The sequence below is a fragment of the Toxorhynchites rutilus genome, chromosome 3 (genome assembly GCF_029784135.1).
Source record: "Toxorhynchites rutilus septentrionalis strain SRP chromosome 3, ASM2978413v1, whole genome shotgun sequence".
NCBI lineage: Eukaryota > Metazoa > Arthropoda > Insecta > Diptera > Culicidae > Toxorhynchites > Toxorhynchites rutilus.
Window position 1 is genome coordinate 214,524,605 of NC_073746.1, and position 27,238 is coordinate 214,551,842.

Sequence of the window (27,238 nt, forward strand, 5' to 3'; positions counted from 1 at the left end):
AGTCTTTTAAATTTACCAACTCCTTCTTTTATCATTTCGCACGTCAGACCAGTTTCAGTTACCACCCCCGAGATTTCTACGTCATGGGAGGGCACGTAGATACTCTAGGGAGAATCTCTCGTCGATCACAATTGCATTCGCGTGTTTCCGATCACTCACGACAACACGCAGTTTGTTCGGTCTAACCTTAGAGATTTCGACCACGGAGGAATATAATCTTGCCAGATCTTTCGAAACCTGAATGACATTAATTGACTTTCCTTTTGGTTTAGGCCGGAGAAAAAAAACCCATGGACCAGCTCCAAGTGCATCGTCTGGATAGACCTTGACACGAGGAGAGGAAACAACTAAGGGGGAGGACGAGGTCGATTGTTGAACGGGAGCGGGATCAGTAGGGCTGGGAGGCAAGTTCGGTAGTAGAGCGGAAGCGGGAGCGGGAGATTGAGGGGGCGAAGAGGAAAAATTTGCCAATTTTCTTGAGGGAGGCTTGTTAAGGTAGATTACCTCTTTCTCTGAAGAGACATCTTCTGAGGGGGAACGCGTTTGAGCGACTTCCCAGCCCCCGTTGTAGCTAGTGAGGAGGAAACAGTAGTTTCAATCTCCATGTCAACATGACCTTCTGCCATTACGGCAGATATAAAATATTATAATTTTTATTTTTTTTTGTATTTCTAAACCTAATATATATTATACCTAAATCGCACACCAATGCGAATGAAATGAAACGGTGTCCCAATCGAACCGCGTGGCAATCGCTCGGCACAGATGCAACGGTATATCGCACCACAACACGATGATGGAATCGATGACGATGCTAAAGCACACACAGCGATGATACGGCACACGCACCGCGTCCGCCGTGGAGGACTTCTTCCTCACGCTGGTAGTGATTGCTGCTCTCCTCACTCGCGCAATAAAGAGAACCCCGTTAGGGCGAAATAACTTCACCAGCCACGAACTGATAACGGTATAATCTCCACTCTATAATAGACGCGAACAAATTTGCGACCGATGTCTTCGGACTGCGCGAGCTGAATTGGGCAGCAGATTTCAAAGCTATTATTTTTTTTTGAAAAATGAAACTTTTTTTTTTTAAATTGAGAGGATCGGGACAGCAATTGGCGGATTGGAAAAAAAGTTTTAAAATTTCCATATTTTTAAATAAAGCTGTAAGCGTAATCTAACTTTCTAGTATTGAATATGTAAGAATAATAAGATATTTTTTTGAGTTGTGTGCTATATATTCGGATGCGGATTGTTCAACTGTATATTGCGCGTTTCCTTGTTGGCTAACCAGATAGCCTTTATATAAGCGTGGCAGGGTACAGCTAGTAAAATTTGAAACAAAATAAACTTAAATAGAATTAAAATTCAACTTATGCGCCTTTCACTCATTTCTTCAATTATTCCAATAAAATAAGGAAAATGTCCACGTGGACAACAGGAGGAGGGGTATGAAAATGTCCACGCTTGTCCATTGAGGGAGAGGAGAGTCTAAAATCGTGATTTTTCTGTCCACGTGGTATGTGGACAGCCCCTAACATGTTTCTCCGTTACATGGAACACATGATTGATACAGAAAAGTAGATTTTCATTCATTATTTTTATTTTCCACCTAAGAATAATGTTCGCTTCACACTAATGGAACACGAAGCTTAATTCTGAAAACGCGAAATCGAAAACAATATCATAGTGGGACTAATGAGAATTTTTTTTTTTCAAACTTTCTCCCAATTTTTTCAAAATTTTCAAAGCTTTTTCTCATCATAACATTGATCTACGGGCAGAGACTACAAAATAAAGACAGCTCAAATCGGATCATTCCCCTTTCGGGTTTGGTCATTTTTATTTATATAGATAGAAGGAGTGCGTTATTTTGTCCGAAAATTCATTTCCGCCTTTAAACAAAGATCAATTTCGTTAGCGCAAACATCGAATGGACCAACAACGCATATCATGATGTAATTTTCGAACATATGAGAATTCTCCGACCTTCCTTCAGAGTTTTCCGGAAATTCGTTAGAGCAAAAAACAGTTTTTAATGTTCCACAAAGATGTCTCAAATGACTGAGGCTACAATTTTATCGTACTATGTTTATCTCTGTCTATATATCTAATATATCTAAGATAAAAAAGTTATATTTTTTATTTCATCGACAATTTTGATCACCCTATTTTTAATAACATAAGAATGAGCACTCTTTCATATGTAGGGGAAAGTTGGAACCTCTGTATAACTGATAAATTGCATTTTTATTTTAAATTTGAATGATGTACAAACTTGCAATACAGTGTATCAACACATATATCTTTGACACATACTGTGTACACCTAGCTGGCTTTCTTTAAAACTGTAAATAAAAACAAAAAAGTAATATACACAGAGCAGCTCGATGTACATTTTCGGCTGCAGAAAAGAGGGATTTCATTGTTAACGAGTAATTTTTTGGGGTATTTTTTGTTACGTGAATGCTTTACCATCACTTCTCTTCCAGTTTATGGAATCAGCGGTGAAGTTTTCACATTTTTACTCCAGAAATATTGACGAAAATAAAATACTAATCAAGTCGGTTAAGACGGACACTCCACCGACAAAAGATAAACATTTTGTTTTCAAAACATTTGATTATCTCGTCTTTCTTTTATTAACAAATGCCCACTAACTACGTTTGCAAGTTCAACCACATATCATGGACGAATCAGTAGACCGATTTTTCAAACGTGATCCGAATTTGTCATTCCGAATGCCGGATTCTATTTTAGATATGGCAAAATGAGAAAAAATATAAACTCTTCTAGGTGATTTCAGGCATATTTGGCATATTTGAAGACCTCTAAAACTTATCGAGTATAGAAACTTGAATTTTCAGTTAGTGTCCATCTTTCCTACCAAGTATCCGTCTTTCCCGACTCAATCTTATTTTTTAAAGATGCCGGACACTTTCATTTTTCAAAATTTCTGTCTCAAAGACAAATTTTATTATAAGAGAGACCTACACTATCAATTTCTGGTGAGATGGCTATATATTTTAGGAAAATTCACGAATAAAAGCAACTTTTGTCCGTCTTTACCACCTATCCCCTAACAACTTTGTCGAAGACAGTTTTTGTCTAGAAACTAACTGTCGAGCTCTAAATATTAATTTCCACTTAAATGCCCCTCCTGGGAAATTGTGCATTGAGATTAGATCTTCTTGACAATGTTCGGTCGATAACCACCAAACCGGGCCATGGCTGCAGTCCTTCAACCCCGGGTGACACCAATTCTTCCCGAGTTTTGCTTAACTTTGTTCAACCACCTCGCTCGCTGGGCTCCTTTTTTTTCTTGTCCCCACCGGATTCGATGTGAACACCATTTTTGCGGGGCTGCTGTCCAGAATTCTAAAAACATATTCTGTCCATCGAACTCGTCCAGCCTTGAGGAGGTTGAGGTTGTGCTAGTTCGTGGCTCATCCACCTTGTCCAAACTCTGTTTTTCTGTACATCGCTGTATATTGTTCTGAGTACCGAGAGTTCGAAAACATCAAGTACTTGCACGTCCTCTTCGAGTATCTCCCATGCTTCGTGTCCATAAAGGACTACCGGTCAAATCAGGGGTTTGTACATGGTACACTTCGTACGGGATTGGTTAAAATCGGTCCACAAATAGAGGAGTATCAACCGTCTCAAGAAGTTGCTGTCACGTCACGCAAAGTACGACCCATTCCACCGTGACGTGACCACATTTTGACTCACTACTAACACTTTTTCTACGTTTTCATGAATGAATCACACAAAATAAAACGATGTTCTAGTAAAATTTAGAGACTGTCCTACAAGAATCATCAGTTGGTGAATATCTTATAGTTCAATTGGCTTGTTGTCAGTTAAATACTTTTGTGAAGACCTGATTTTTTGCTGTTCCCGACTATTGAACATTAACACGTTGACTACCACATTAATCACCGGTGACTGATAGTATAACAGTATAACATTCATTTTCGAACAGAAATACCATCCACCACGATAAGAAAAGATGGTCCTAATACGTTTAAAAATGTCCATCCAACCGCTATAAAACCGTGGCACTCAACGTGTTAATGTTGTATTTCAGTTCCGTTTCAACACATACAAATGAACATTCTTCTATGTTTTGTCAACAATAGATGAACGTAGATTCCAGAATATAGAATATAATCTTGTTTCGACTTCCGATTTGCTGATAATAGTACTGAATGACAAAAAAAAAAAGATTCATACGATTTGGGTGCTACAGGTAATAAGCAATTAAAATTGCATTGTTTCGCAATGTTTCACAATCTAGAAGATCATTGAACTCGTTTTGCATACAGGTCAACAATATTTCTTCTCTGTATTCGAAGTTATGAAAACGCAAAATGGCGTTAATACGTTAGAATGAAGAGAGCCAGAGAAAAGTCACCATATTATCAAATTGTCAGCGTTATGATACCTTTCATTTGACAGTACCGAAAATTTTTTGGTAGCACCGTTCCTGAGATACAAAAGGGGGTAGGTTCAGGACCACTCTCCCCTATATGATGGACTTTTAGAAGGAGAAGGGGAGATCTCAGAGGAGGAAAGTGATAAGTATTCAGAGAAATAACATAAAAACATAAAAAATAGTACAGGCTCGATTATCCGGGAATCGATTATCCGGAAGTTTAGACTCGATTATCCGGAGTATTGAATTTTTGGTTTTCGGAAATTTTGAATAATTTGTATAATAATTCTATATTGAATAGCTAATATGGGTATCGAAAGAAAGGGCTTGCCTAGTAGAATGCAGTTATTTATGAAAAATGCAAATCCAAAATGGCCGCCACCGCAAGATGGCGCCATATATATTTTTTCCACAACCCCATCAATATGGGTATCAAATGAAAGGGCTTGACTAGTAGAATACAGTTATCTATGAAAAATGCAAATCTAAGACTACAAAATGGTGGATTACATATTTTCTCAGAATCCCATCAATATGGGTATCTAATGAAAGAAGGGGAGATCTCAGAGGAGGAAAGTGATAAGTATTCAGAGAAATAACATAAAAACATAAAAAATAGTACAGGCTCGATTATCCGGGAATCGATTATCCGGAAGTTTAGACTCGATTATCCGGAGTATTGAATTTTTGATTTTCGGAAATTTTGAATAATTTGTATAATAATTCTATATTGAATAGCTAATATGGGTATCGAAAGAAAGGGCTTGCCTAGTAGAATACAGTTATTTATGAAAAATTCAAATACAAAATGGCCACCACCACAAAATGGCGCCATATATATTTTTTTCACAACCCAATCAATATGGGTATCAAATGAAAGGGCTTGACTAGTAGAATACAGTTATTTATGAAGAATGCAAATCTAAGATGGCGGCCACTACAAAATGGCGGGTTACCTATTTTCTCAGAACCATCAAGATGGGTATCAAATGAAATGGCTTGACTAGTAGAACACAGTTATTTATAAAAAATTCCCGAAAATGTAACAAAAGAAAGTTCTCGACTAGTAGGACATAGCAGATAATGAAAAAACCCTTGACCTGTTTCTATGTATGTTTGAATATTTGAAAAATTCATAAGCACGACAGCGCAAAATGTACCCGGCCCATAACTCAGATACTAAACATTTCTTCTTCATTTCTACACATCAAATTCTAGCGCCCGCTTTGTCTTCGTTCGTTCTAAGCAAAGCATAAAAACAACAGCGTGCCCCCATTTGAACCGTATACGCTTGTGTGAAGAAAAAATATCTCAACAGTGAGAGCAATTCAGATTCAAGCGCGCAGCACGGCAAGTAAGCACGGCGCAAATTTCAGCGTAAAACTCAGCTTAAAACTGGGCTTGCGCCCACGGCGCTGACAACCAACATTTCATCTGTGTTTCGGAGCGTGCTCATTCGCCAGAGCGCATGTGTGCGCAAGGAATGGGAGCTCAACTGGGTACAAAAATCTTGTTGCGCGTCAGCACCGGGTTGCATTCTGAAGACTGCAATTTTGGACTCGATTATATTCAGTTTGGATTTTTTATATTTCAAATATGGCTTATTTCATGAAGAAATGTAACCTTTCTACGTTAAGGTGAAGTTTAAGTGGCTATTACATGTACAGTGGGGTAAAAATCGTGATTTTTGAAGATTTTGCTTGAATTTTCACCAGGAATTGTTATCGATATTGTAGCCAAATTAAGAAAGATAGAAGTTGTGCGTCAAAGAACAAATTGTGGAGCGGTTAAAGAACTTCATTTTAATTGATAGAAACAATTTAGTTTAATATAAATTTTTAGGATAAAATTAATAATAACACATTAAAAATTATTAACTTTTAAGTGTTTCACTTCCAAAATATTATTAAAATTCACTAATTTAGTTGTTCCACTACTATATCCTGTACTAAATGTTCTCATTTTTCAAATGAAAGCATCAGAATCGTCTTCCGGAGCGTACTTTTGAATGTAGAGCCAGTTTGAAGCAACAGAGTCCGGAACAAAAAAAAAAGGTCTGTAACTCTGTCATTGTTGAAATTCGAACATATGCGTAGGAGGATTTTTTTTTATCAAATATGATCGTCTATCACCTCCTCTTTTATATTAAAAAAACGAAAAATACATGCAAAAAAAAACAAATAAAGAAAAAAAATTGTTTTGACTCGATTATCCGGAGTAAAAAAAAAATAATACTCCGGATAATCGAGTCCGACCTGTATATAGCTTGCCACAATACGATGAAATTCTTATTTAATACAACTTATTTATTGTGTGACGTGACAACGCTTTGTGGAGACTGTTTATTCACACAGAGCGCGTTATCTTGTCACATGCATGCCGATTTTTTGTGGGTCCTTGCGAGTTTTTTGGAAAAATGAATATACAGGATTCCACGTTCATCTTGTGTAGACAAATCATAGAACAAAGTTTATTTGTATGTTTTGAAACGGAACTGAAAATACAACATTGATGTTCAAAAGTCGGAAATCGCAAAAAGACTGACAAAAGTGTTGGGTTGGCGACAAGCGAATTCATCTGTAAAATACTCTCCAACTGGAGGTTCTTGTAGAAAGTTTTCTCAATTTTACTTTGATATCGTTTATTTTTTGGAAATTGTATGATTGATACATGAAAACGAGAAAAAAATTGTTTTTAGAGAGTCAAAACGTTGTCACATCACGCTGGAATGGGTCTGTTGCATAAAATTTAGTTGGGTTATATGACATGCAATATACCATTAGATAAAGTTTTATTTTGTCTAGGATATAAATAATGATAATGGTTAAATAACCATACACTCATTGGAACTGTCTTTAGCTGCCTTTAGCTGTTCTCTACGAGTTTTTTGTTGCATTCGGAAGGAATATTTATCATGTATTTTTTAAAATCGTTGTTTTTAGAAATTTGATGGTTTTTCACTTCCCAACCCTGATTACTCCCACAGTTTTTTTTGCCGGGATTGATGTCGGGAGATTTTGGAGGAGTCTCAATAACTTTTGAGGAATTTTAATAAAACCATGTGCGAATTTTAAGTGCCTCGTGCTTGGGTCTATGTAAAACTTGAATCCTCGATTCCCTCCCATTGCTCAAAAGTTATTGATACACCTCCACAATCTCCCGACATCAATCCTAACAAAAAAAACTATGAGAGAATTTTTGGTAGGGAAACTAGAAACCATCAGATTTTTCAAAATAACGATTTTTAAAACTGCATTATGAATTAATGAATGAATATTCCTTCCGAATGCACCAAAACGGCTAAACGCAGCTAAGATAGTTCCGAGACAGACTAAAGATAGTAGGGTTACCATACTAAAGATGGAATTCTGAAATTGATCAATGCTTTCGAAAGCGAGTTGAAACCACCGTACGAATTTGAGTTTGAGTCAATTTCCATGCATTCGCACATACATTCGCCATTTTTAGAGAAATACGAACCATCTATATATATATAAAATTCTCGTGTCACGATGTTTGTTCGGATTACGGAAAGAAATTCTTTGGATCAACTTCGCTGTTAGTAGATCAAAGCTACAAATATATATTTATTAATTAAATTCATATTTTTAATAGATTTACCCTTTTACATTTAGTTTCTCTTCCTCCTGCAATAGATTTTCTGCCTCGCAAGATTGCCTTTTATCTGCGAATCTTAACCCACGTGTTGTTCGTTTTAATCCGTTTTGTGTCCTGTCTTTATCATTTTAATTAGGTACAATATTCCAATTATGTATGAGATTACTCACGGCTGTAGTTCCACAAATTCACTAGTTATATCTATTATTTTAACTAGTATAATCAATTTAGGAATAACTTTATTTTAACTTGTGATTTTTAAACACGTACTTTCCACCATGAACCTTTCATGTTTTTTGCCTATTTGACAATTGACTAGTCCGAGAGTCAGTTGTAGCTCGTTTTTCGACATGTCTACTATTTGACGTTTTTGTGTTTCTGTTTTCCGACGAGGCTGCTCGTGTTCCCTGCGGTGTTGTTTCTAACATATCCCCGGCCCGTAATCCTGGTTCGGTCCCCTGATCCGGTCCAGCGTTACCCTCGTCAATCTCCAACACCGCAAGCTTAGTTGTTGGCCGTCTATACACTCCGCTGCTGGTTCTTACCCAAGCCTGCCGAACCCTGCCGTCCTTTGACACTATCGGCTCGACCACGACTCCCCGAACCCATAACTTCCGGTTCTTACCGTCTACTACGTATACCAGGTCACCTTTTTTTAACGGCTTTACTTCGCTGAACCACTTGCTCCGCTGGTTAATCATCGGCACGTACTCTTTCACCCACCGCTGCCACAACTGTTCAGCCAATTCTTGGGAACGATAATATGCATTGCGAATGGCCTCCGCCGAGTGAGGAGGTGGTGGAACCAGAAGCGGTTCATTTGGCGACACTCCTCGCAAGAAGTGGTTTGGGGTGATTGTATTGGAAGCTTCTTCGGCTACGTACACTAACGGACGAGAGTTCACCATATCTTCAGCTTCGATGATCGCTGTGTGGAGGATCTCGTCTGTGAGTTTCTTTCCATCGAGAATGACCACCAATGCCTCCTTTACCGTCCGTACGAGGCGTTCCCACGAGCCCCCCATGTGGGGACTGGCAGGTGGAATGAACCTCCACTTCGTGCGTGCATCAGTGTAGGCGTCTGCGCATTCTTCTTCGATTACCCGAATGTTCTCGAAAATCTCCTTTCCGGCTGCCTTCAGATTGGTTCCGTTGTCCGACCAAAACTCGAGTGGCGTTCCTCTGCGACCCACGAATCTTCGAATCGCCATCAGGCAGGAAGCTGCTGTTAGGTCGCTGGCGACTTCGAGGTGTACCGCACGCATTACAAGGCATGTAAATAAGACCACCCAACGTTTTGGATGACTGCGGCCAGAGGATACCTCCACGGGTCCGAAATAATCCACCCCGGTATAGCAAAAGGCACGCTGGTATGGTGAAAGTCTTTGGTTTGGAAGCGGAGCCATTCTTGGTGTTCGCGGTTGATTTCGGTGCACTTTACACCACAAACAGCTACTCGCCACCTTCCGTACTGCAGCGTTGATATTTGGGATGAAGTACCGCTGACGCAGCTCATTCTTTACGGTTTCGCGAAAACCGTGCCCATATCGCTCGTGGAAATGGAGAATAATCTTTCTTGTAACCTCGTGGTCCCTCGGCAGGATGATTGGGAAGCGTAGTTCAAATGGTAACTCTTCGGCATCCCCGGTGCGGCCTTCCATCCGGATGACACCATCAGGGTCCAGCAATGGAGTTAACTTGTAGAGAGGACTGCCCTTTTCTAGAGGGTACCACTTTGCTGCTTGCCTTTGCTGATTTTTCGTGAGCACTTTGAGTTCGTCTCCGTATGTCTCTGCCTGAACAATTTTTATAAGAAAACATTCGGAACAACGAAATTCCTTCTGCTTCAGCGGTACGCGAACCATAGGGATGGAAACCGGGAGCAACACCTTCACTTGCGCCTGCGTCGGCTTAAGAGTCTCAATTGGCAAACCTTTCACCTTCCGCCTGCAGTTCGAGATGAATCTGAAGACACATGCCACCGTTCGGACTAATACGCTCCACTTTGAAATCCGCTTGACATCAACCAAAGGCTCCGGAACGGCAACATCGTGGAACAAGTAATACGCCCTAAGCTCCTCCGCAGTATTCGCTGAAGGTCTGGATTGCTGAGGCCAGTCTGCTTCATCCTGGTATAAGAAACATGGTCCCTTGAACCACACGCTTCCCGTGTCGAAACTCTGGTCACAGCTCCACTTCGTCAGCCTGTCAGCGACGTTATATTTAGTTGGCACCCATCGCCAATCTGTCAACCTGGTGAGGTCTAAAATCTCCCCTATACGGAATCCTACGAACGGTTTGTATTGCCGCTGGTCTGAACGAATCCACGAAAGGACCGTTTGGGAATCGGTCCAAAAGAACTTTCGTGATATTTTGATGCTGTGGCTGGCACACACCGTCTTCGCCAATCTCGCTCCCATAACAGCGGCTTGGAGCTCCAGCCGCGGAATCGTCAGTTGCTTCAACGGCGCCACCTTCGTTCGACTCATCACCAACGCACACCGAATTTCTTCTCCGATCGTCACCCGAAAATACGCCACGCAACCAATCGCTTTCTCGCTAGCATCGGTGAGTATATGAAGTTGGACATCGGTTAACTCATCCGATGAAGCGTCCCCGAAGTACGCCCTCGGAATTCTGGCTGCTTCGATCTCCGGCAGTAAGTTTATCCAACTCCTCCACTTGTTGTGCGATTCTTCTTCGATTGGTTCGTCCCACTCACAACCGGTCCTCCACAAATCCTGCACCAGTATTTTGCCCTGCACGGTGAATGGTGACAGGAATCCAATCGGGTCGTACATGGACATTATGTGGCTGAGGACGCTTCGTTTCGTGGGATGCTCATCATCAGTCATCCTAGGAGGAGCGGTGAACAGGAAAGCATCATTTGTCGTGTTCCAGGATACACCCAAGACGCGTTCGGCAACAGAGCTCTTGTCCTTGAAATGTACAGTAGGACCAACACATTCTTCTCCCATCTCACGTACAAATTGCTCCGAGTTGCTCACCCAATTTCTTATATGGAACCCACCGCGTGAGTGAATGTACTTCACCTCCCTGGCCAGCTTTACCGCCTCCGCAATAGTATCGGCGCTGTCGTAGTAGTCATCTACGTAATGGCGGTTTGCAATGGCTGCTGCCGCTTCCGGGTACTGGCTGGCAAATTCACCTGCGTTCAAGTTTTTTATAAATTGTGCGGAACACGGCGAGCAGGTTGCCCCGAAAGTTGCAACATCCATGATGTAGACCTGAGGCTCAGGATCCGCTGAATCATTTCGGAACAGAAACCGTTGTGCATTTTTATCTTCTTTCCTGATTTTGATTTGGTGGTACATCTCTTTGATGTCACCACCGAAACCGTAGCGCCGTTCCCGGAAGCGACAGATGACCGATGGGAGCGAGATCAGCATATCTGGTCCCTTCAGCAATTCCGAGTTTAACGAGACACTTCGGACAGCAGCTGCAGCGTCCCATACAAGACGCACCTTTCCGGGTTTGCGTGGATTCTCCACAACGTTCAGTGGAAGGTACCACACTGTTGCCGGATCGGATTCGGACAGTTCCTCCTCGGTCGCTAGATGCGCGTACTGTTTCAACTGGTACTCCTTGACTTGTTGCCGTATCTTTTCTCGAAGCTGTGGTTTCTTCTCCAAGCGTCGTTCTAATGTCAGCAATCGCTGTTTTGCCATGTTGTAACTATCAGGAAAATTTCTCTCGTCCTTCCGCCAGAGCAGCCCTGTTTCGAAGTGATCGCCGACACGAATAGTGGTTGTACGCAGTATCTCTCGGGCTCGAAGGTCTTCTTCCGATTCTGGAACGCCAGTCGGAGATACACCTTGTTGTTCTAGATCATATTGGATTCGAAAGATGTCATGAAGTTCCTGATTGGTGACCTCTTCCGTCATATGAAAATTGACGTGTTGCATCAATGACGGGATCTGCTTCTCAGGCCCGTAAATTGTCCACCCTATCTTGCTTCTCACGCCAATCGGCTCACCGGGTCGACCGATCCGCGCTTCTAGCGGAGCGAACACGTGAAGGTTGTCCAGGCCGATTATAATCTTCGGATCTTCGAATTTTGAATCCGCTACCGGTAGATCACGCAGGTGAGCGTAGCGCTTCGTAAGTTCTTGAAAACGCACTTCCTGTTTCGGGAGCACCAGTTCGGAAACTGTGCGTGCTCCAAGCAGTAAAAGTTTTTTATCCGAGTCCCTTGCTGACAACATTAAATCGACTCGTCTGGATGCATCTTCGTACCTCTTCATATTGCCGGTCCACGACACAATTAATGGTTCTGGGGTCCCCTTTGCTTGGAGTTGGTTAGCGATCGTCTCCTCGATTAACGTAACTGACGAACCCTCATCTAGGAACGCCAGTGTGTCCACTGACTGGTCCCCTACCGAAAGCGATACTGGTACCATCCGGAAAATGATCGACCTATTGGAACGACTGTGAGTATTGCACTGCACTTCCAACGCCTGTACCGTCTCCTTGGTACGATGCAAAAGTGGATGATGGTACTCCTGACAATCTCCAACACTGCAACGCAGCTTGAAACTACAGCGGCTCTTTCCGTGATTATTGAGACATAGCACACAAAGCTTATGCTTTTCAATTACTTTCAGTCTGTCGGTGACGTTTAATTTTTTAAAGTCGTCACAAAATCTTACTTTGTGATCCGACCGTTTACACATCCAACATGGCTTGGCAGCTTTGTCACCATGTGGCCTTTCCACCTTGGGAGGGGCGGAATGCATATGAACGAATTCTCTCTTCTTTGCGCTCTTATTCCTTGGAAAGGATGACTCATTTAGCCCCAGTGCTGAGAACTCTGCGACCTCGGACACATCCGAGACGACACCGCTCATAAAGTCGGTGAACATACGAAGAGGAGTACCGTGGGAAAACCTTTTGAACCGCACCCAGTCAAGCTTGTAGTGTGGCGGCAGTTTGTCTACAAGTTCCTGGACCAACATTGGATTGTTTAAGTGGTCTGCCAGTCCGGCCGCTTCCAGGTGATCGCATAATTGTTTCACCGTAATTCCGAAGTGAAGGAAGGTCTCTAGCTTCTCGGCCTTTGGAGAAGGAGCTCTTCGAACCTTCATAAGAAATGCTTTGAGGAGTTTTTCTGGTTTCCCGAAAAGATTTCGGAGATCACTTATCACTCCCGGAACTGATTCCGGTAGGATCAATCGACTTCTGACCGCCTCGAGGGCCTCTCCCAGAAGGCAGTCCTGCAGACGCTTGAGATTGTCCAGGTTGGTAAACCCGCAAGCTTTGGTCGTGTTTTCAAAGCTGCTGATGAACAGAGGCCATACCTCGGGCTCACCTTTGAAGACTGGAAGCTGTTTCGACATCACTTGGCGTGCAGCAAGCTGGTCTTGTGTCAACCGATGCCCCGGCCCGTATGACCTCTGCTCCCTCTGATTTAGTCGGGTTGGTTCTTGCGGTTGCTGAACGGGTTTCCCATCTTCTTCTGCTTCTCTTTCGCCTTCATCCGCGGAACTACTCTCCTCCTCTAACAATGCTTTCAGTCTTTCCATCTTGGACAGTTTCTTCTTGGTCGGTTGATTATCCACCTTCGTAATTGTGTTCTTTGGATAGGCTCCTCTGGGATCACCTTTCTCATCTGGAGATGATTTCTGCTCCTTCAACCAATTCTTCACCTTTTCATCGGCTGGGGCTTCTGACCGTCTGTCTACTTCAAAGCCGCCGCCCACAGCACCATCCGCATCTGTCCATTTCTTAGCAGAGTTCTTCTTATTGATCTGGAACTGCTCACGTAGTGCATGCTGCTTTCGCAGGAATTCCTCTTCAGCAGCTAGGTTACGCTCCAGCATTTCCCTCTCCTCCAACAGCTGCTTCTCCCGTAGCTCTTGTTGTTGTCGGAACTCCTTTTCACGTAAATCTCTTTCTTGTTCCATACGCTTCTCTCGTAGAGTTTTCTCCATGACCAACCGTTTTTCACGGAGCTCCTTTTCTTCTTCCAGCTCCTTTTCCATCGCTGCCTGCTCCTCTTCCAGTTGCTTTATTGCCGAAATCACGCTCTTCACCGACCCGGCATCACTTTTCGATCCACTCTTTGTCTTGGATTTTGTTTTGGGCTTTTGAACCTGCAGCAGGTTCGCGCATTTCGGGCAACTCCAGGGCCTTTTCTTAATTTCATCATCGACTCCAGCACATCCGTAATGCGCCCACAACTCACACTGACCACACTGGACCATATCATCAACAGTATCAGGTGCATCGCAGAGCAGACAATTCTTATCCGTAGAAGCATCCATTTTTGAGGTTATCCGTAAATCTTTGATTTTGTTCGGATTACGGAAAGAAATTCTTTGGATCAACTTCGCTGTTAGTAGATCAAAGCTACAAATATATATTTATTAATTAAATTCATATTTTTAATAGATTTACCCTTTTACATTTAGTTTCTCTTCCTCCTGCAATAGATTTTCTGCCTCGCAAGATTGCCTTTTATCTGCGAATCTTAACCCACGTGTTGTTCGTTTTAATCCGTTTTGTGTCCTGTCTTTATCATTTTAATTAGGTACAATATTCCAATTATGTATGAGATTACTCACGGCTGTAGTTCCACAAATTCACTAGTTATATCTATTATTTTAACTAGTATAATCAATTTAGGAATAACTTTATTTTAACTTGTGATTTTTAAACACGTACTTTCCACCATGAACCTTTCATGTTTTTTGCCTATTTGACAATTGACTAGTCCGAGAGTCAGTTGTAGCTCGTTTTTCGACATGTCTACTATTTGACGTTTTTGTGTTTCTGTTTTCCGACGAGGCTGCTCGTGTTCCCTGCGGTGTTGTTTCTAACAATGTTCGTGGTCGAACTCCTCCGAAACGGCTCGACCGATTTTCATGAAGTTTTGCACTAAAAACTTGGTAGGCATGAGAATAGGACGTAAACCGCTAGGGTACCGATTACCATATGTTTTATATCGATTAGGGTGGTCCTATGCAAAAAAAAAAAAATCTAAATAATTTTTATTTCTTTTTTTTTATAAATTTGGCATGAAAGTACATATAACCTCAAAGGTTTTACTCCATTTTCTATTTTTAATCGCGATTTTAGTATTTTGGTATGAATAATTCCCAAATAATCGACCCGTAGATTGTTTTTTAAAGAGAACGAATGTCAGGGAAAATATCGGACGAAAATAGTCTCTGATAATTATTTTATATTCTGGATAATATTTTGGCTGAAATGCAAGGAAATTTATAGAAAAATAGTTGAGTTAGGGTCAAGGCTATGTCTACTAAGTATTCAAACAACATCGAATAAACATTTTCATTCAAATTTCAACAATTTAAATTGCTTTCGGGTCTGGTAATGACGAAATATGGGTGATTGTTCGATATTGTTACCACAAACATAGCCTTTTTTATAACCTTGCATGGCAGATGGAAACTGTACAATGCATTTTCTTAAGGTTTTCACCAACGACACGACCGCAAGCCTAGGTGGATGTCCAATATATCAACGAATAAAAACTGATAATGACGGACAATCATTCATAAAAATTAACAACGCAGACATTGACATGGAAAACCGTTCAGTAGTGCCATATTCGCCTCAGCTGAGCAAAACATTCGATGAAGAGCAAAAAATTTGCAACTACGAAATTAATTACTTTTTTCAATTTACATTTAACTTTCAAGAGAACAAACATGTCAGATTCGTGAATAAAATACATCGGGAATGGAATACAAGGAATGTTTTGTGTTTTTTTTTAATTTTTGTCATCGACTTGGCGCTCTATACCTTGGTATGTCAAACAGAAGTATCAAAGAAAGAGTAACGAACGTTTCAATGATGTGTAGATCTTTAAAACATTTAAACACACTTACAATACATTAGTTATTTTATATTTTACAATCAACATATTCACTAGAAATAATTTTTATGGCAGAACAACGTTTGCCGGGTCAGCTAGTTATTCTATAAAATAGCTCGTATGACCCTATGACTTTATCTAAATAGAATGTTCCAGAATCTTGTTTTCGGCTTTCAAACGAAGGAAAAAGAGATCTGCTCAGTGGGGTACGATTACGACTTTTTATCTCTGTATATTTTTAATTTGAAGAAGAGAACGTTATTGAAACTGACAATAAAAACACCCCAATGCTATGGGTTTCGAAAGAAACAGTAGAACTAACCATTCGAAATATAAATTCATAAAAAGTATAGTAGAAGAAATTACATTTTTATCTCTTTGATTTTATGAATCCATGTCTATCCCATCAAATTCCTTTTGAAATCATATTCAATTCGAACGAGAAAAGTATCGTTCATATCTAGGTGATGGGGTGATGAACGTGTTAGGTTAAAAAGTATAAACCTTCGGTGAGTTTCAGTGTTAAACTTTATGTATGTAGTCTAAATTAGTCTAAAGAGCAGAAAAGTACTCTTCAATTGCAAGCCATATCGGTTGACCTTGCGTTGAGGATTATTCCTTATAATCACTAGTCTTATCTGTGATTGAACCAAATTCTTGTTTGTGTGCATTGAACCTTGGAAAGATTTCTGGAATCAATTTCGCACAGCCGAAAACAAATGCGTTTCGAATGATGCGTTTATTCGAAATGAATGCAGCTGAAAGGTTTTGGAGTTTTGAATTGAGCTGAAAACTCACCCATTCTGTTATTTGCTTCCTACATAGTCCAATACGATTGACTCGTAGCCCATGATAACCAAAATGGAATGCGCAGCCTGTTATCACTGATATTGATAACAGTATGAGATGGACCAGAATATTTGGCAAATAGGCTGAAGCCAGGCTGATATTCAAATAACGAGTTCTATTTTGGTGCCCAAGAATTTGATAATGAAGTTTATCTGATTCATTCTGTATTTAAGCTTTAGCGAGGTGTTGAGGTCGTACTTTTAAACCTTGTAAATTTCCTAGAAGCTAAACTCTATAGCCAAAAACTGAAACTAACTGATTGTAGTCTAGTATGTAGTCTAGTATTGTAGTATGTTGCTATGCCCAATGCCGGTCGAACCCCAAGGCCAATGATGATGGTAATGACCAGGACTATTTTTCTTATTCTTATATAATATATGCATTAAAAAAATTCTACATATTTTAGATGGTGAGGGAAAAAAACTATAAAAGATAATTCAATGGAACAAAGAGTCCTTGAACCCTACGTTTATGAAGCCTTCTTCAAAAATGCTTCGACGCGCTGCCAGGCGGCCTTACGGCAAAGGGCCGGAACTTCAGCCATGGCACATGAAAAGATGGATGTTGGCCAAAAATATTTGTATCGGTCGCAGTTGGGAGACGTATAACGTTCTTCTTCAGCTCCATCTGCTCCAGTCATCTCTTGGCATGATTGGTCGAACCTAGGTTCGGTCAAAAGATCACGTCCTTCTTCGCGGAGCTTTATACTGTATATTTACCCGTTCACCGCAAATCCCTACTCACTAATTGTCAGGCACAGAAGGACCTTCTTCGGGAACTTGGTCCTCGGTCCTCTGACAGTCCAGCCGTCCAGCGTCAAGCAGGTCTCGTCATCCATTATGACCATGACATCGCGCTTTGCCGAAAGATGTTTTTCACCAGCAACTTCGGCTGCTTCTTTTGGGTAATTGTCGACATCTAAGATACGGCCAACGTCGACTAAAGCTTCAGCATAAAAATGTTCATTTTGGCCAGGTTGCTCTGATCTCTCGGCTCAAGGGGCGGAATGATGAAACAACCTTGCTCACGGTCTCCCTTTTCAGCTTCTGCTGCACTTTACGGTCACGCAGCACCGTCGGACGGCCGGAGCCAAGATTCCGTTCGACACTCTCGCCTTTCTTCAAAAGAGAGAGGATGTTGTAAATGCTGTACCCGGTCGAGTGCAGTTGCTTGACTGTTTTCGCTATGGCTCGAGCAAATAAACTAATAAGGGCGTTGATGAAAGCTTGTAGAAGGCTTAAAGAACTTAAATAAAATAGATCTGGGTGAAACTTGGTGTGTGTTCTTCCAATAGATGCTACTGAATAAACATAACATCAATACGCGCCAGTAGTGTCATCTCTCTGTCTTTGTATGGACTTTTAAAACGATTTTCGAAGAAATAGAACTGTGGAAGCTTTTCTAGTACGGCCATAATAGATAATCCACCTTGTTCTGCTTGAGAGAAGGAAGTTCTTGTAAATTTACTCAAGGTCCCAGAGATAACAAATATTTCGCTTTTTGGTCTACAACTGCAAATTGCTTGCCAGACAAGAAACTGTTTTGGGGAATGTCACCTTCTTTTTGTTTTCACATTTTTCCAGCCATCTGAGGTATAAACCATAACCACGCAATATTTTACCAAGAAACTAGAAGTGATTAACGTTAAACATCTGTGATATAACCGCAAGGTAGACCTAGGATTACCACTAGCTCGCTAAACATTTGTTTGAAGTTGCATCTGAATCAGTTCTCAATAAATAGATGAATGGATATTTTGAATGAATGCTGGAAATGTTTCTTGCTGGTGTGGATGAGTGCGGAATTATTTATACAGTAATACACATATGATTCAATCCATGTTCAGGAACATATTCCGATCAGCACAAATGCAGGCGAGTAAAAAATTACTTGCATCTTGCATGTATCTGCTAAAACGATTTCCTCAGGTGACTTGATTTTGCGTCCGTGTTCGGAAACACATTCCGATTACCACAAATTCAAGCATCGTCAATGAGTTAGATTGTTCTGATTTCGATAGCTTGCTTTCAAATCAATTTTTGAACTATTGGAACAAGTTTTTGGATAAATAGCCAGCAATTATATTATTCATGGGCATTTTATCGTTTTGATAAAGTGATTATCGTACTCATCGTTTAGCCAGAGAATAATTATTACTGCTTGAAGAAGGAATCGATTTTTCATCGGCGCAAATAATGCCCCCTTCCCCGATAATTGAAATCATCGATCGATTGCGGCATGAAAAAAAATCGTGAGAATTCAATAATAGAAGTGCTGCTTTCACCAAACAATTCGGTTTCTTTGATATGGTGAAATATTCTTTACCCCATATCAAACATTTTGTGTTCTTCGCCATCGAATCCATTGCCAATGGCACCATTTGTACGCAATCTATATCAAATTACCATCGATACTTCGTTTTTCGCTAAAGCCTCTGTTCAGTTCGGCGGCAGAAAAAAAGAGATTTGGCTGAGAAGAGCATAGTGCTTAGGTGAGTGATCGAGTCCATTCTCCAATCACTTCGCAATCAAAACTAAGTGGATTTTCCAGCGGGCACCAGGTTATATACGGATTTGTGTGATTTCATTAGCCTGTTTTTGAATCAATTTTCAATCTAATAAAAAAGTTTTCGGGAAAATTAAGTACAGTAGAACCTCGACTATTCGCGAGCGGATCATCCGCGAATGCGAGTTCCTTAGTAATTCTATAAACCGTTCCGAAATTTGTTAGTGAGTGGTAGAGTCTTGCTCTTTTGTTTTGGTCATGGCTTTCACATTATCTGATCACTGATATAAACGACCTTACAGATGGATAGTTCAACAATTTCTGTATTGATTAAACAAAGTTTTCATGCTAAAATATCTTTTTTGACGTAGAACTACGTCTTTCATTAAGGGTGCCAAATCAGAAAATAGGTCACGTTTTTATGAAATAAAGTTAACGTTAATAACTATTTTTGCCGCGTACGGATTTTAGCGATTTGCATACTAAACGAATCGGAAATTCCCTAAGATTTGTTTAATATGATATACATTAGAATCCCCTGGTTTGTAAATGGTTAAAATTCATGAAAACTTTAGGCGTTCCCATTTTTCCATACATTTGTTCTGTCCATTTGTGTGCTTTCCCGAACAGAGCTGTCAATAACGAGCAACTTATCGACGACCAACGAAGGGGAAATCGTAGGATTTGAAGTCGCCGTGAACAAAGGAAAAGTAGAAGAATGAAGGGGAATACTTGCCTTGAGTATAAACAGTGGATCTCGCTGAGGCAAACTTTCATTCGGCATCGAACTGTTGAGCAATCCAGTTCACTTTGCTTTCGCTGCGTTTCGATCTAAGATTGGACCCCACCAGTGGTAATCCAACTTGGATATCGTCGTTTGCTTTTTCTGTTCGTTATTCGTTATTCGTATCGTGTGTTTTTCTTCCCGCGTCATAAATTGGATGTTTCGCGTAGTATGTGATGAGCAAAAAGAAGAAGGAGGCAGGCTCTAGCCCTGCAAAAAACGAACGCATTACCAGGGGCAGTGAAATTTCGAGACAAGCGTCATCTAATGATGCACGCGATGTTGGTGTAGTGAAAAGCGCTCGCACTGAACCGAGCCTTCGCGAGTGTGACACCGCATCGAACAACAGCAAAATAGGCGATTGCAGCGCGTTGGTCGAAAATGTAAACGGCTTCTTTGGTGCTTTTGAGAATGCATCAATGCATTAAACTGACGTTATTTTTTTTCTGTATTATAGTGACTTTCAACGCTTCTGGCTGGTTCGTCACTTTTAGCTTCCATTTTGGAAGAATGTCGGGAGTGAGAATTGAACTCGTGATCTTGAGCGTGAGAAGTATGGATGTTACCTCCACGCCAGATCGGCTCCGAACTGACGTTATGACGAAGCAAGCTTTAAGGTTATGCCCCAAAAAAAATATTTGGGGAATACCAAGCATCTTGAATGTCTTACTGGAATGTTATAAGTTATTTAGGTTCGCGTGCCAGTCGCAAAACTGCCGTCAACTAGGATTGCATTTGCGCTAATATTGATCATTATGTAGCATTGCTACTGTTTTCGAGGTTGTTGATATTAACAAAAAGGGTTTATTTCGCTTGTTTAGTCACCAAGAAAGTAAATGTCGTTCTGGAGTTTTGTATGTGATTAGGTTTCGCTTACCAGTAGCAAAAATTCCTCCACTAAGGGTGACAGCTGCGCTTCTCTCGAGCATGAGAAAGTAATGCAACTTTTTGACGTAGAACTACGTCTTTCATTAAGGGTGCCAAATCAGAAAACAGGTCACGTTTTTATGAAATAAAGTTAACGTTGATAACTATTTTTGAGGCGAACGGATTTAGGCGATTTACATACCAAACGAATCGGAAATTCCATAAGATTTGTTTGATATGCTATAAATTACAAACCCCTGGTGTGTAAGTGGTTAAAATTCTTGAAAACTATAACCGTTTCCATTTTCACATTTGTTCTGCCCATTTATGTGATTTCCCGAACAGAGCTGTCAATAACGAGCAACTTATCGACGAGTAACGAAGGGGAAACCGTAAAATTAAAAATTTTTGTGATCAAAGGAAAAGCAGAAGAACGAAGGGGAATATTTGTCTAGAGTATAAACAGTGGATCTCGCTGAGGCAAACTTTCAGTCTCGTTTTGTTTCCAAAGCAATGAACATCGCTTGTTCTTCCTTGTTTTGCGTCATCAAATGTTCTCGTTTCGGATTGAGTAGTAGACGCGACGAAATCACTCACTCGCTGATGTCTCTGGCATTGCAATCATTGCATCAAACTGACGCCTTTGCATTAAGGTTTTGAACTGCGCAATTGTGTGGGGAATCATCGAGCTAGGTTATCGTCATGTTCTGGAATTTTGTCGGTGATTTGGTTTCGCATGACAGTAGCAAAAATCTCTCCACAAAGGATGAGAGGTAAGCTAATCTAGACCGGCAATATTAACAGAAAAGGCTTCTGTTGAAAAGAGCGCAAAATTGTTTGGTGGTGCAAATTATGCAGCCGTGATGATGAATATAAACAAGGAGGGGAGATAGGGGAGATTGCATTTGCGCTAATCTTGATCATAATGAAGCAATGCTACTCTTTTCAAGGTTGTTGAGATTAACAGAAAGCGTTTATTTCGTTTATTTTATCACCAAGAAAGTAAATACCATTCTGGAATTTTTCCACTAAGGATGACAGATGCGCTTATCTTGAGCATTAGAAAGTAATACAACTTTTTTTCGAGGCCAGTAATATTAACAGAAGCGTTTCTTTTGAGAATAGTGCTAAATGGTGAGAAGTGTTTATTCTAGTGGCTTTAAATCACCAATATATGGCTCTGTATGCATGCTATGGCTAACGCTTGTTTGGCACTTGGTTTACGTTGTACGAACGATGTTTGGAGGTGCGATTCCACTGAGACAATACTAAATAACATGTAGCATGATATTCGATACATGCAAGTATTGTCATTGTTGTTCTTTCCATGCGGTTCCAAAGATGTATTGATGTAGTTATGAGATGTGGAATAATGGTGCTGGTGCAACAAGTATATAATCGACTGTAGCCGAGTCTATGTTAATTGTGAAAAAGGCCACCAGAATGGCGTTCGAGGTAAATTTTGGATGCATTGACACGAAACAAATTGCGACATACGATTATCTAGTGTATTGTTCTGCGGGGGCAAGAATGAATTATCAATCAATTATCGTCAATTAATTCTACGATAAAAAAAACACCATTTCAGGGCGATCATACCATTCTACTAAACAGTTATTTCTAAAATTTCATAGTATTATAAAATAATAGCCGAAGTTATAAATATGCGACTTATATAAAATAACAGCATAGTTCTACGTCAACAATGCAGTCGTGTCTTGAACACAACCTCCTATAATTTTTCGTGTTTGTACCTCATTTTTAGCCCTTTTTTGCGTTATCCGCGATTTTCGTTATACGCGGTGATCTAGCCCGACTATTTCGCGGATAATCGGGTTTCTACTGTACATGCATATAACTCATAGACATTTTATCTTTTGGATAAAGTGATTATCATATTACTTCGGAAAAGAATTATTATTGCTCAAAGGAGGAATCGATACCTCCTCGGAAATATCCAGCGCGAATAATACCATTCGTACCCATTATACCCATAATACCCATTCGTGCGCATTCGATAGTAGTATTGCTGTTCTTTGATATGTTGGCTCGGTTCAGTCCGGCGGCAGAATAGAAATGAGATTGGGAGAAAGGAGCAAAGTGTTTAGACAAGCGAGCGTGATCATTCTCTTGTCACTTCATAATCACGTGATTACCGTTAAAAAATATGCCGCTTCCCTTGATGACAGCTTTGGGTTCCTTTTGAAAAGATCTACTACTTGTGTTTGACATATGTTTCAGGATCCGCTGGCTGTCTCTTTGGGGTTTCTGGGCAATTTTCAGACTGTCCCCGAACCTTTTCAGAATATTTTGGAAATTTCAGAAGTTTTGCTAACTATCGAGCGGGTAGACCGGGATTTTTATTTCGAGCGTGCAGAATCGAATCGCTAACCGTGGAGCCATGACGTCTAAAGGGTGTGTCACATCAAATTGCATCACGGAAAAAACGCTGTAGAAATTCGCCCAGTAGACCGATTCTTTTGAAAATTTTAGACAGTAAAATAAAAACTATTAAACAACTTTTGGCATTTTCTTTTTATTCATACTTCGAGCCCAAGCCCGTATGCTCGCACCTTCCTCTTTACCCCGTCCATAAGGTTCTGTACAACGTCAGGTTATAGTTTTTTTTAACAGAAATCCATTTTCTCTTGAAGTCCGCCTCCGATTTGACAACTTTTGGGTTCTTCCGGAGGGCCTGCTTCATAGTCGCTCAATATTTCTCTATTTGGCGAAGCTCCGGCGCGTTGGGCGGGTTCATTTCCTTTGGCACTAAGGTGACCCCGTTGGCTTCGTACCACTCTAACACGTCCTTTGAATAGTGGCACGAAGCGAGATCCGGCCAGAAGATGGTCGGGCCCTCGTACTGCTTCAATAGTGGTAGTAAGCGCTTCTGTAGGCACTCCTTAAGGTAAACCTGCCCGTTTACCGTGCCGGTCATCACGAAAGGGGCGCTCCGCTTTCCGCAAGAGCAGATCGTTTGCCACACCATGTACTTTTTGGCAAACTTGGATAGTTTCTGCATGCGAATCTCCTCCGGAACGCTGAATTTGTCCTCTGCGGAGAAGAACAACAACAGGCCCTCCCGCTGCTTGGTCCGCTGGACGAATGAACTTGACAAATTCAGATTATTGGCGACATCACGGACCGAACTTCTCGGATCTCGTCTAAACTGCTTAACTACGCGCTTGTGATCTTTCTCACTGACGGAGCATCCATATTTGCCGTTCTTCGCCTTCCGGTCGATGGTTAGGTTCTCGAAGTATTGTTTTAGTACTCTGCTGACCGTGGATTGGATGATTCCCAGCATCTTACCGATGCCCCGATGTGACAACTCCGGATTCTCGAAATGAGTGCGCAGGATTAATTCACGACGCTCTTTTTCGTTCGACGGCATTTTTCCAAATTTACGAAAAATTGACAGTGAAGCATGGCCAACGTGTTCTATACACTCTTATCTGATGATAAGCGAAAGCTGAAGATATAATTCCTAAAAATTAAATTTCTACAGCGTTTTTTCCGTAATGCAATTTGATGTGACACACCCTTTACAAATGAATTTATTCTGACAATCAATGAAATTTAAAAAGATGCTTAAGCTTTCAAGCTTAACATGATAACTTATTGTCTAAGAAGAAAAGATGGTCTTTAGACAAAAATCTTTAGCTGTATCATATTTTAAACGAACCAACATTGTATAAATGATTCCTTCATCATTTGAACAACTTAAAGTGTTTCATTTTCAAAACAAACGATAAGTTGTACTCACACATGCAATATTTATACCTATTTGTGTTTTTCTTTCATTTCAGAACATAAAACTACATTATGTGGAGGCAGGGAATCGTAGTAACCAAATAGTACTTCTTCTACATGGATTTCCCGATTGTTGGTTAGGATGGCGTTATCAGGTACATATATAATCAAATAAATCTATTTTAAATCTAATATCTTTATGTTTATAATATTGTCCACAGATCTCGGAATTATCGCAGTATTTTCACGTTATTGCACTAGACCTTAAGGGGTTTAACGATTCCGACAAGCCGCTCTGGCGCTACGAGTACACTCCAAAAAGAGTATGCGAAGATCTTCGAAAATTCCTGATTGCTCTCAGTGCGAAGAGTGTAACAATAATTGGGCACGACCTGGGAGCCATTATTGGTTGGATCTTTGCCCACACAAACCCACATATGGTCGATAAATTTGTAAGTGTGTCGACACCTCATCCGAATCTGTTATGGGACAACTTACCGAAACAATCTCCGTTCAACCGAAGATGGCTAGAGTTTGTGCAAGTAGGTAATGATTACCTTTGAGGATAACTCCTTCTAATTTTCAATTGATTTCAGCTGCCATACCTACCGGAAGTGGAGATGAGACACCAAGCGGAACGCACTTTGAAGAAATGTTATCCGAACGTTCTGAAGGAGAAAATGTATATGACTGGAACCAACGGATCTGTGATAAACAATCTTATGGAGGCATACAAATACATATTCAGCCAAACTGATGATTGGAGAGGGCCGCTTAACTATTATCGCAATTTTCTCTTCTTTCGCGTGAAATCAGGCGAAACGCTGCAATGTCCCTGTTTGATCATAACCGGAAGTGATAATAGGTTTTATAAGCTTGAATCGGTCGTTAAGAGTTCTGATTTCTGTGAAAATTTCATCATTAAAATTATCGAACAATCCGGCCATGCTCCACATCAAGAGATGTCTACCGAATTCAACAGTACCCTGTTGAAATTTTTGATAGGTAGGTCCAAATGGTTGAATAACGAATCAGAATCCAACTCCAAATTAAATTGTTCCAAGAATTCCAAGAATATTTTTCCACATTTGTTTTTTTTGTTTGTGTTCATAAGTCGTTTTATACCTTGGAGATGGATTCTACATAAACTTTTTCAACTGTCAGTGGATGCATTAAATAGAATATTGATTTTAGGTAAACGAATGCTCGTACAACCGAGTGAAGGTACCACTCCAACTGCACCACGAGGGTTGGTGGGGAGAGTATTCGGTGGTTTTGGGGCTATTGCCAACAACACGGTCAACATAGGCAACACCATTAAAGATGGCTACAAGTTGGCCAATGCTCTCAATAATGTGCCTAACTTCATGATAAAGAGTTAACGTCGAAATAGCAGTGCGTTTTATATGTCCTTTACCAGAGTGGATAGTTTATGGTGTATATTTGGTCGGCCATTGATAATTGATACATTTTGCATTCGAGAAGAGTTCGTATGAGAGAGATCCTTTTTTTTATCTTGTGTGGTATATGATTGCATTTGCAAACGATAATAAAAGTATGTACTGACAAGTATTGCGTTAATATCTGACGATGACGAGTCATTGGGTAGTTATGACCAAAACTGTGGATGACAAGTAATTCAATATCGACACAGCCAGGAAGGAAAAATATTTTAAAATATTATTTTGTAAGATTTTCAATCTCGTTATTATAAATCAACAAACACAACACAATGTGGCAAACAAGTTAAAACGGGAAAATTATTGAAAATCTAACAAATAACCATTAGAAAAGTGTACAAAATAAATAGGGCATGATCACTGTACAATCCTAACAGTCGTCGCGCTGAAAGTCTCTCTGTCTTCTGTTAGCAAGCCAATGCTTTTCGCACCCTGTCAGTTATAACGTCCGATCACGAATAGTGATCCCCGATAATCGTTCGATAAATCGATTAATCGAATACTTCCTACAGAAATCGATTATTAATCGAACGAATACTGCACAACCAATAATCGAAGCGAACGAATAATTTACGTCGATTAATCGTTTCAAACCCAGAGCAAAAAACCGTACGGCAGCTGCAGTTTTATCCTGAAAATCAATCATTATTTTTGATGCTCCCCTAAACTCCTTAAAGAAGCTCAATGCCATCGATGCGAATTGAGCTTCGTTTACGAGTTAAGGAGAGCGTAAAAGAAAATAATTGATTTTCAGGCGGAATGAACACTTTTTTGATTCCAGGCTGCTTTCAAACGAATGAGAAATATTAGTATAACTAATTATTTCCCTCAGTGTGACGATTAATCGATTATTTGGGACTATTAATCGTATCGAATAACAAACTACTGAAAAGTATTAGATTAGTGGATGAACGATTAATTTCAAAAATCGGGGATCACTATTCACGAATGGCGCTTAAGGTAATATTATATTATCAGGCACGTAGCGTAACCGGCACGGCACGTTTCATGCAAGACAAATATTATTGCGTGTGTTTTAAATGTGTATGCGTATATATAGCGGAACGGTTCCGGACACACGCAGCACGTTTCAGACAAAT

The 27,238-nt window shown here is 40.4% G+C and overlaps 1 protein-coding gene across 1 annotated transcript in view; it reads left to right on the plus strand.

Annotated features, from left to right (window-relative positions):
* Positions 1-26,247, plus strand: part of LOC129776061 (epoxide hydrolase 4-like) — a 34,970-nt gene extending 8,723 nt beyond the window's left edge. The window contains exons 2-5 of the mRNA XM_055781444.1: positions 24,735-24,833; positions 24,900-25,220; positions 25,275-25,683; positions 25,873-26,247. Of these exons, the coding sequence (XP_055637419.1) occupies positions 24,735-24,833; positions 24,900-25,220; positions 25,275-25,683; positions 25,873-26,060 (1,017 nt within the window). The 3' untranslated portion in view covers positions 26,061-26,247. The remainder of the gene's footprint in view (positions 1-24,734; positions 24,834-24,899; positions 25,221-25,274; positions 25,684-25,872) is intronic.
* The last annotated feature ends 991 nt before the right edge of the window (positions 26,248-27,238 follow it).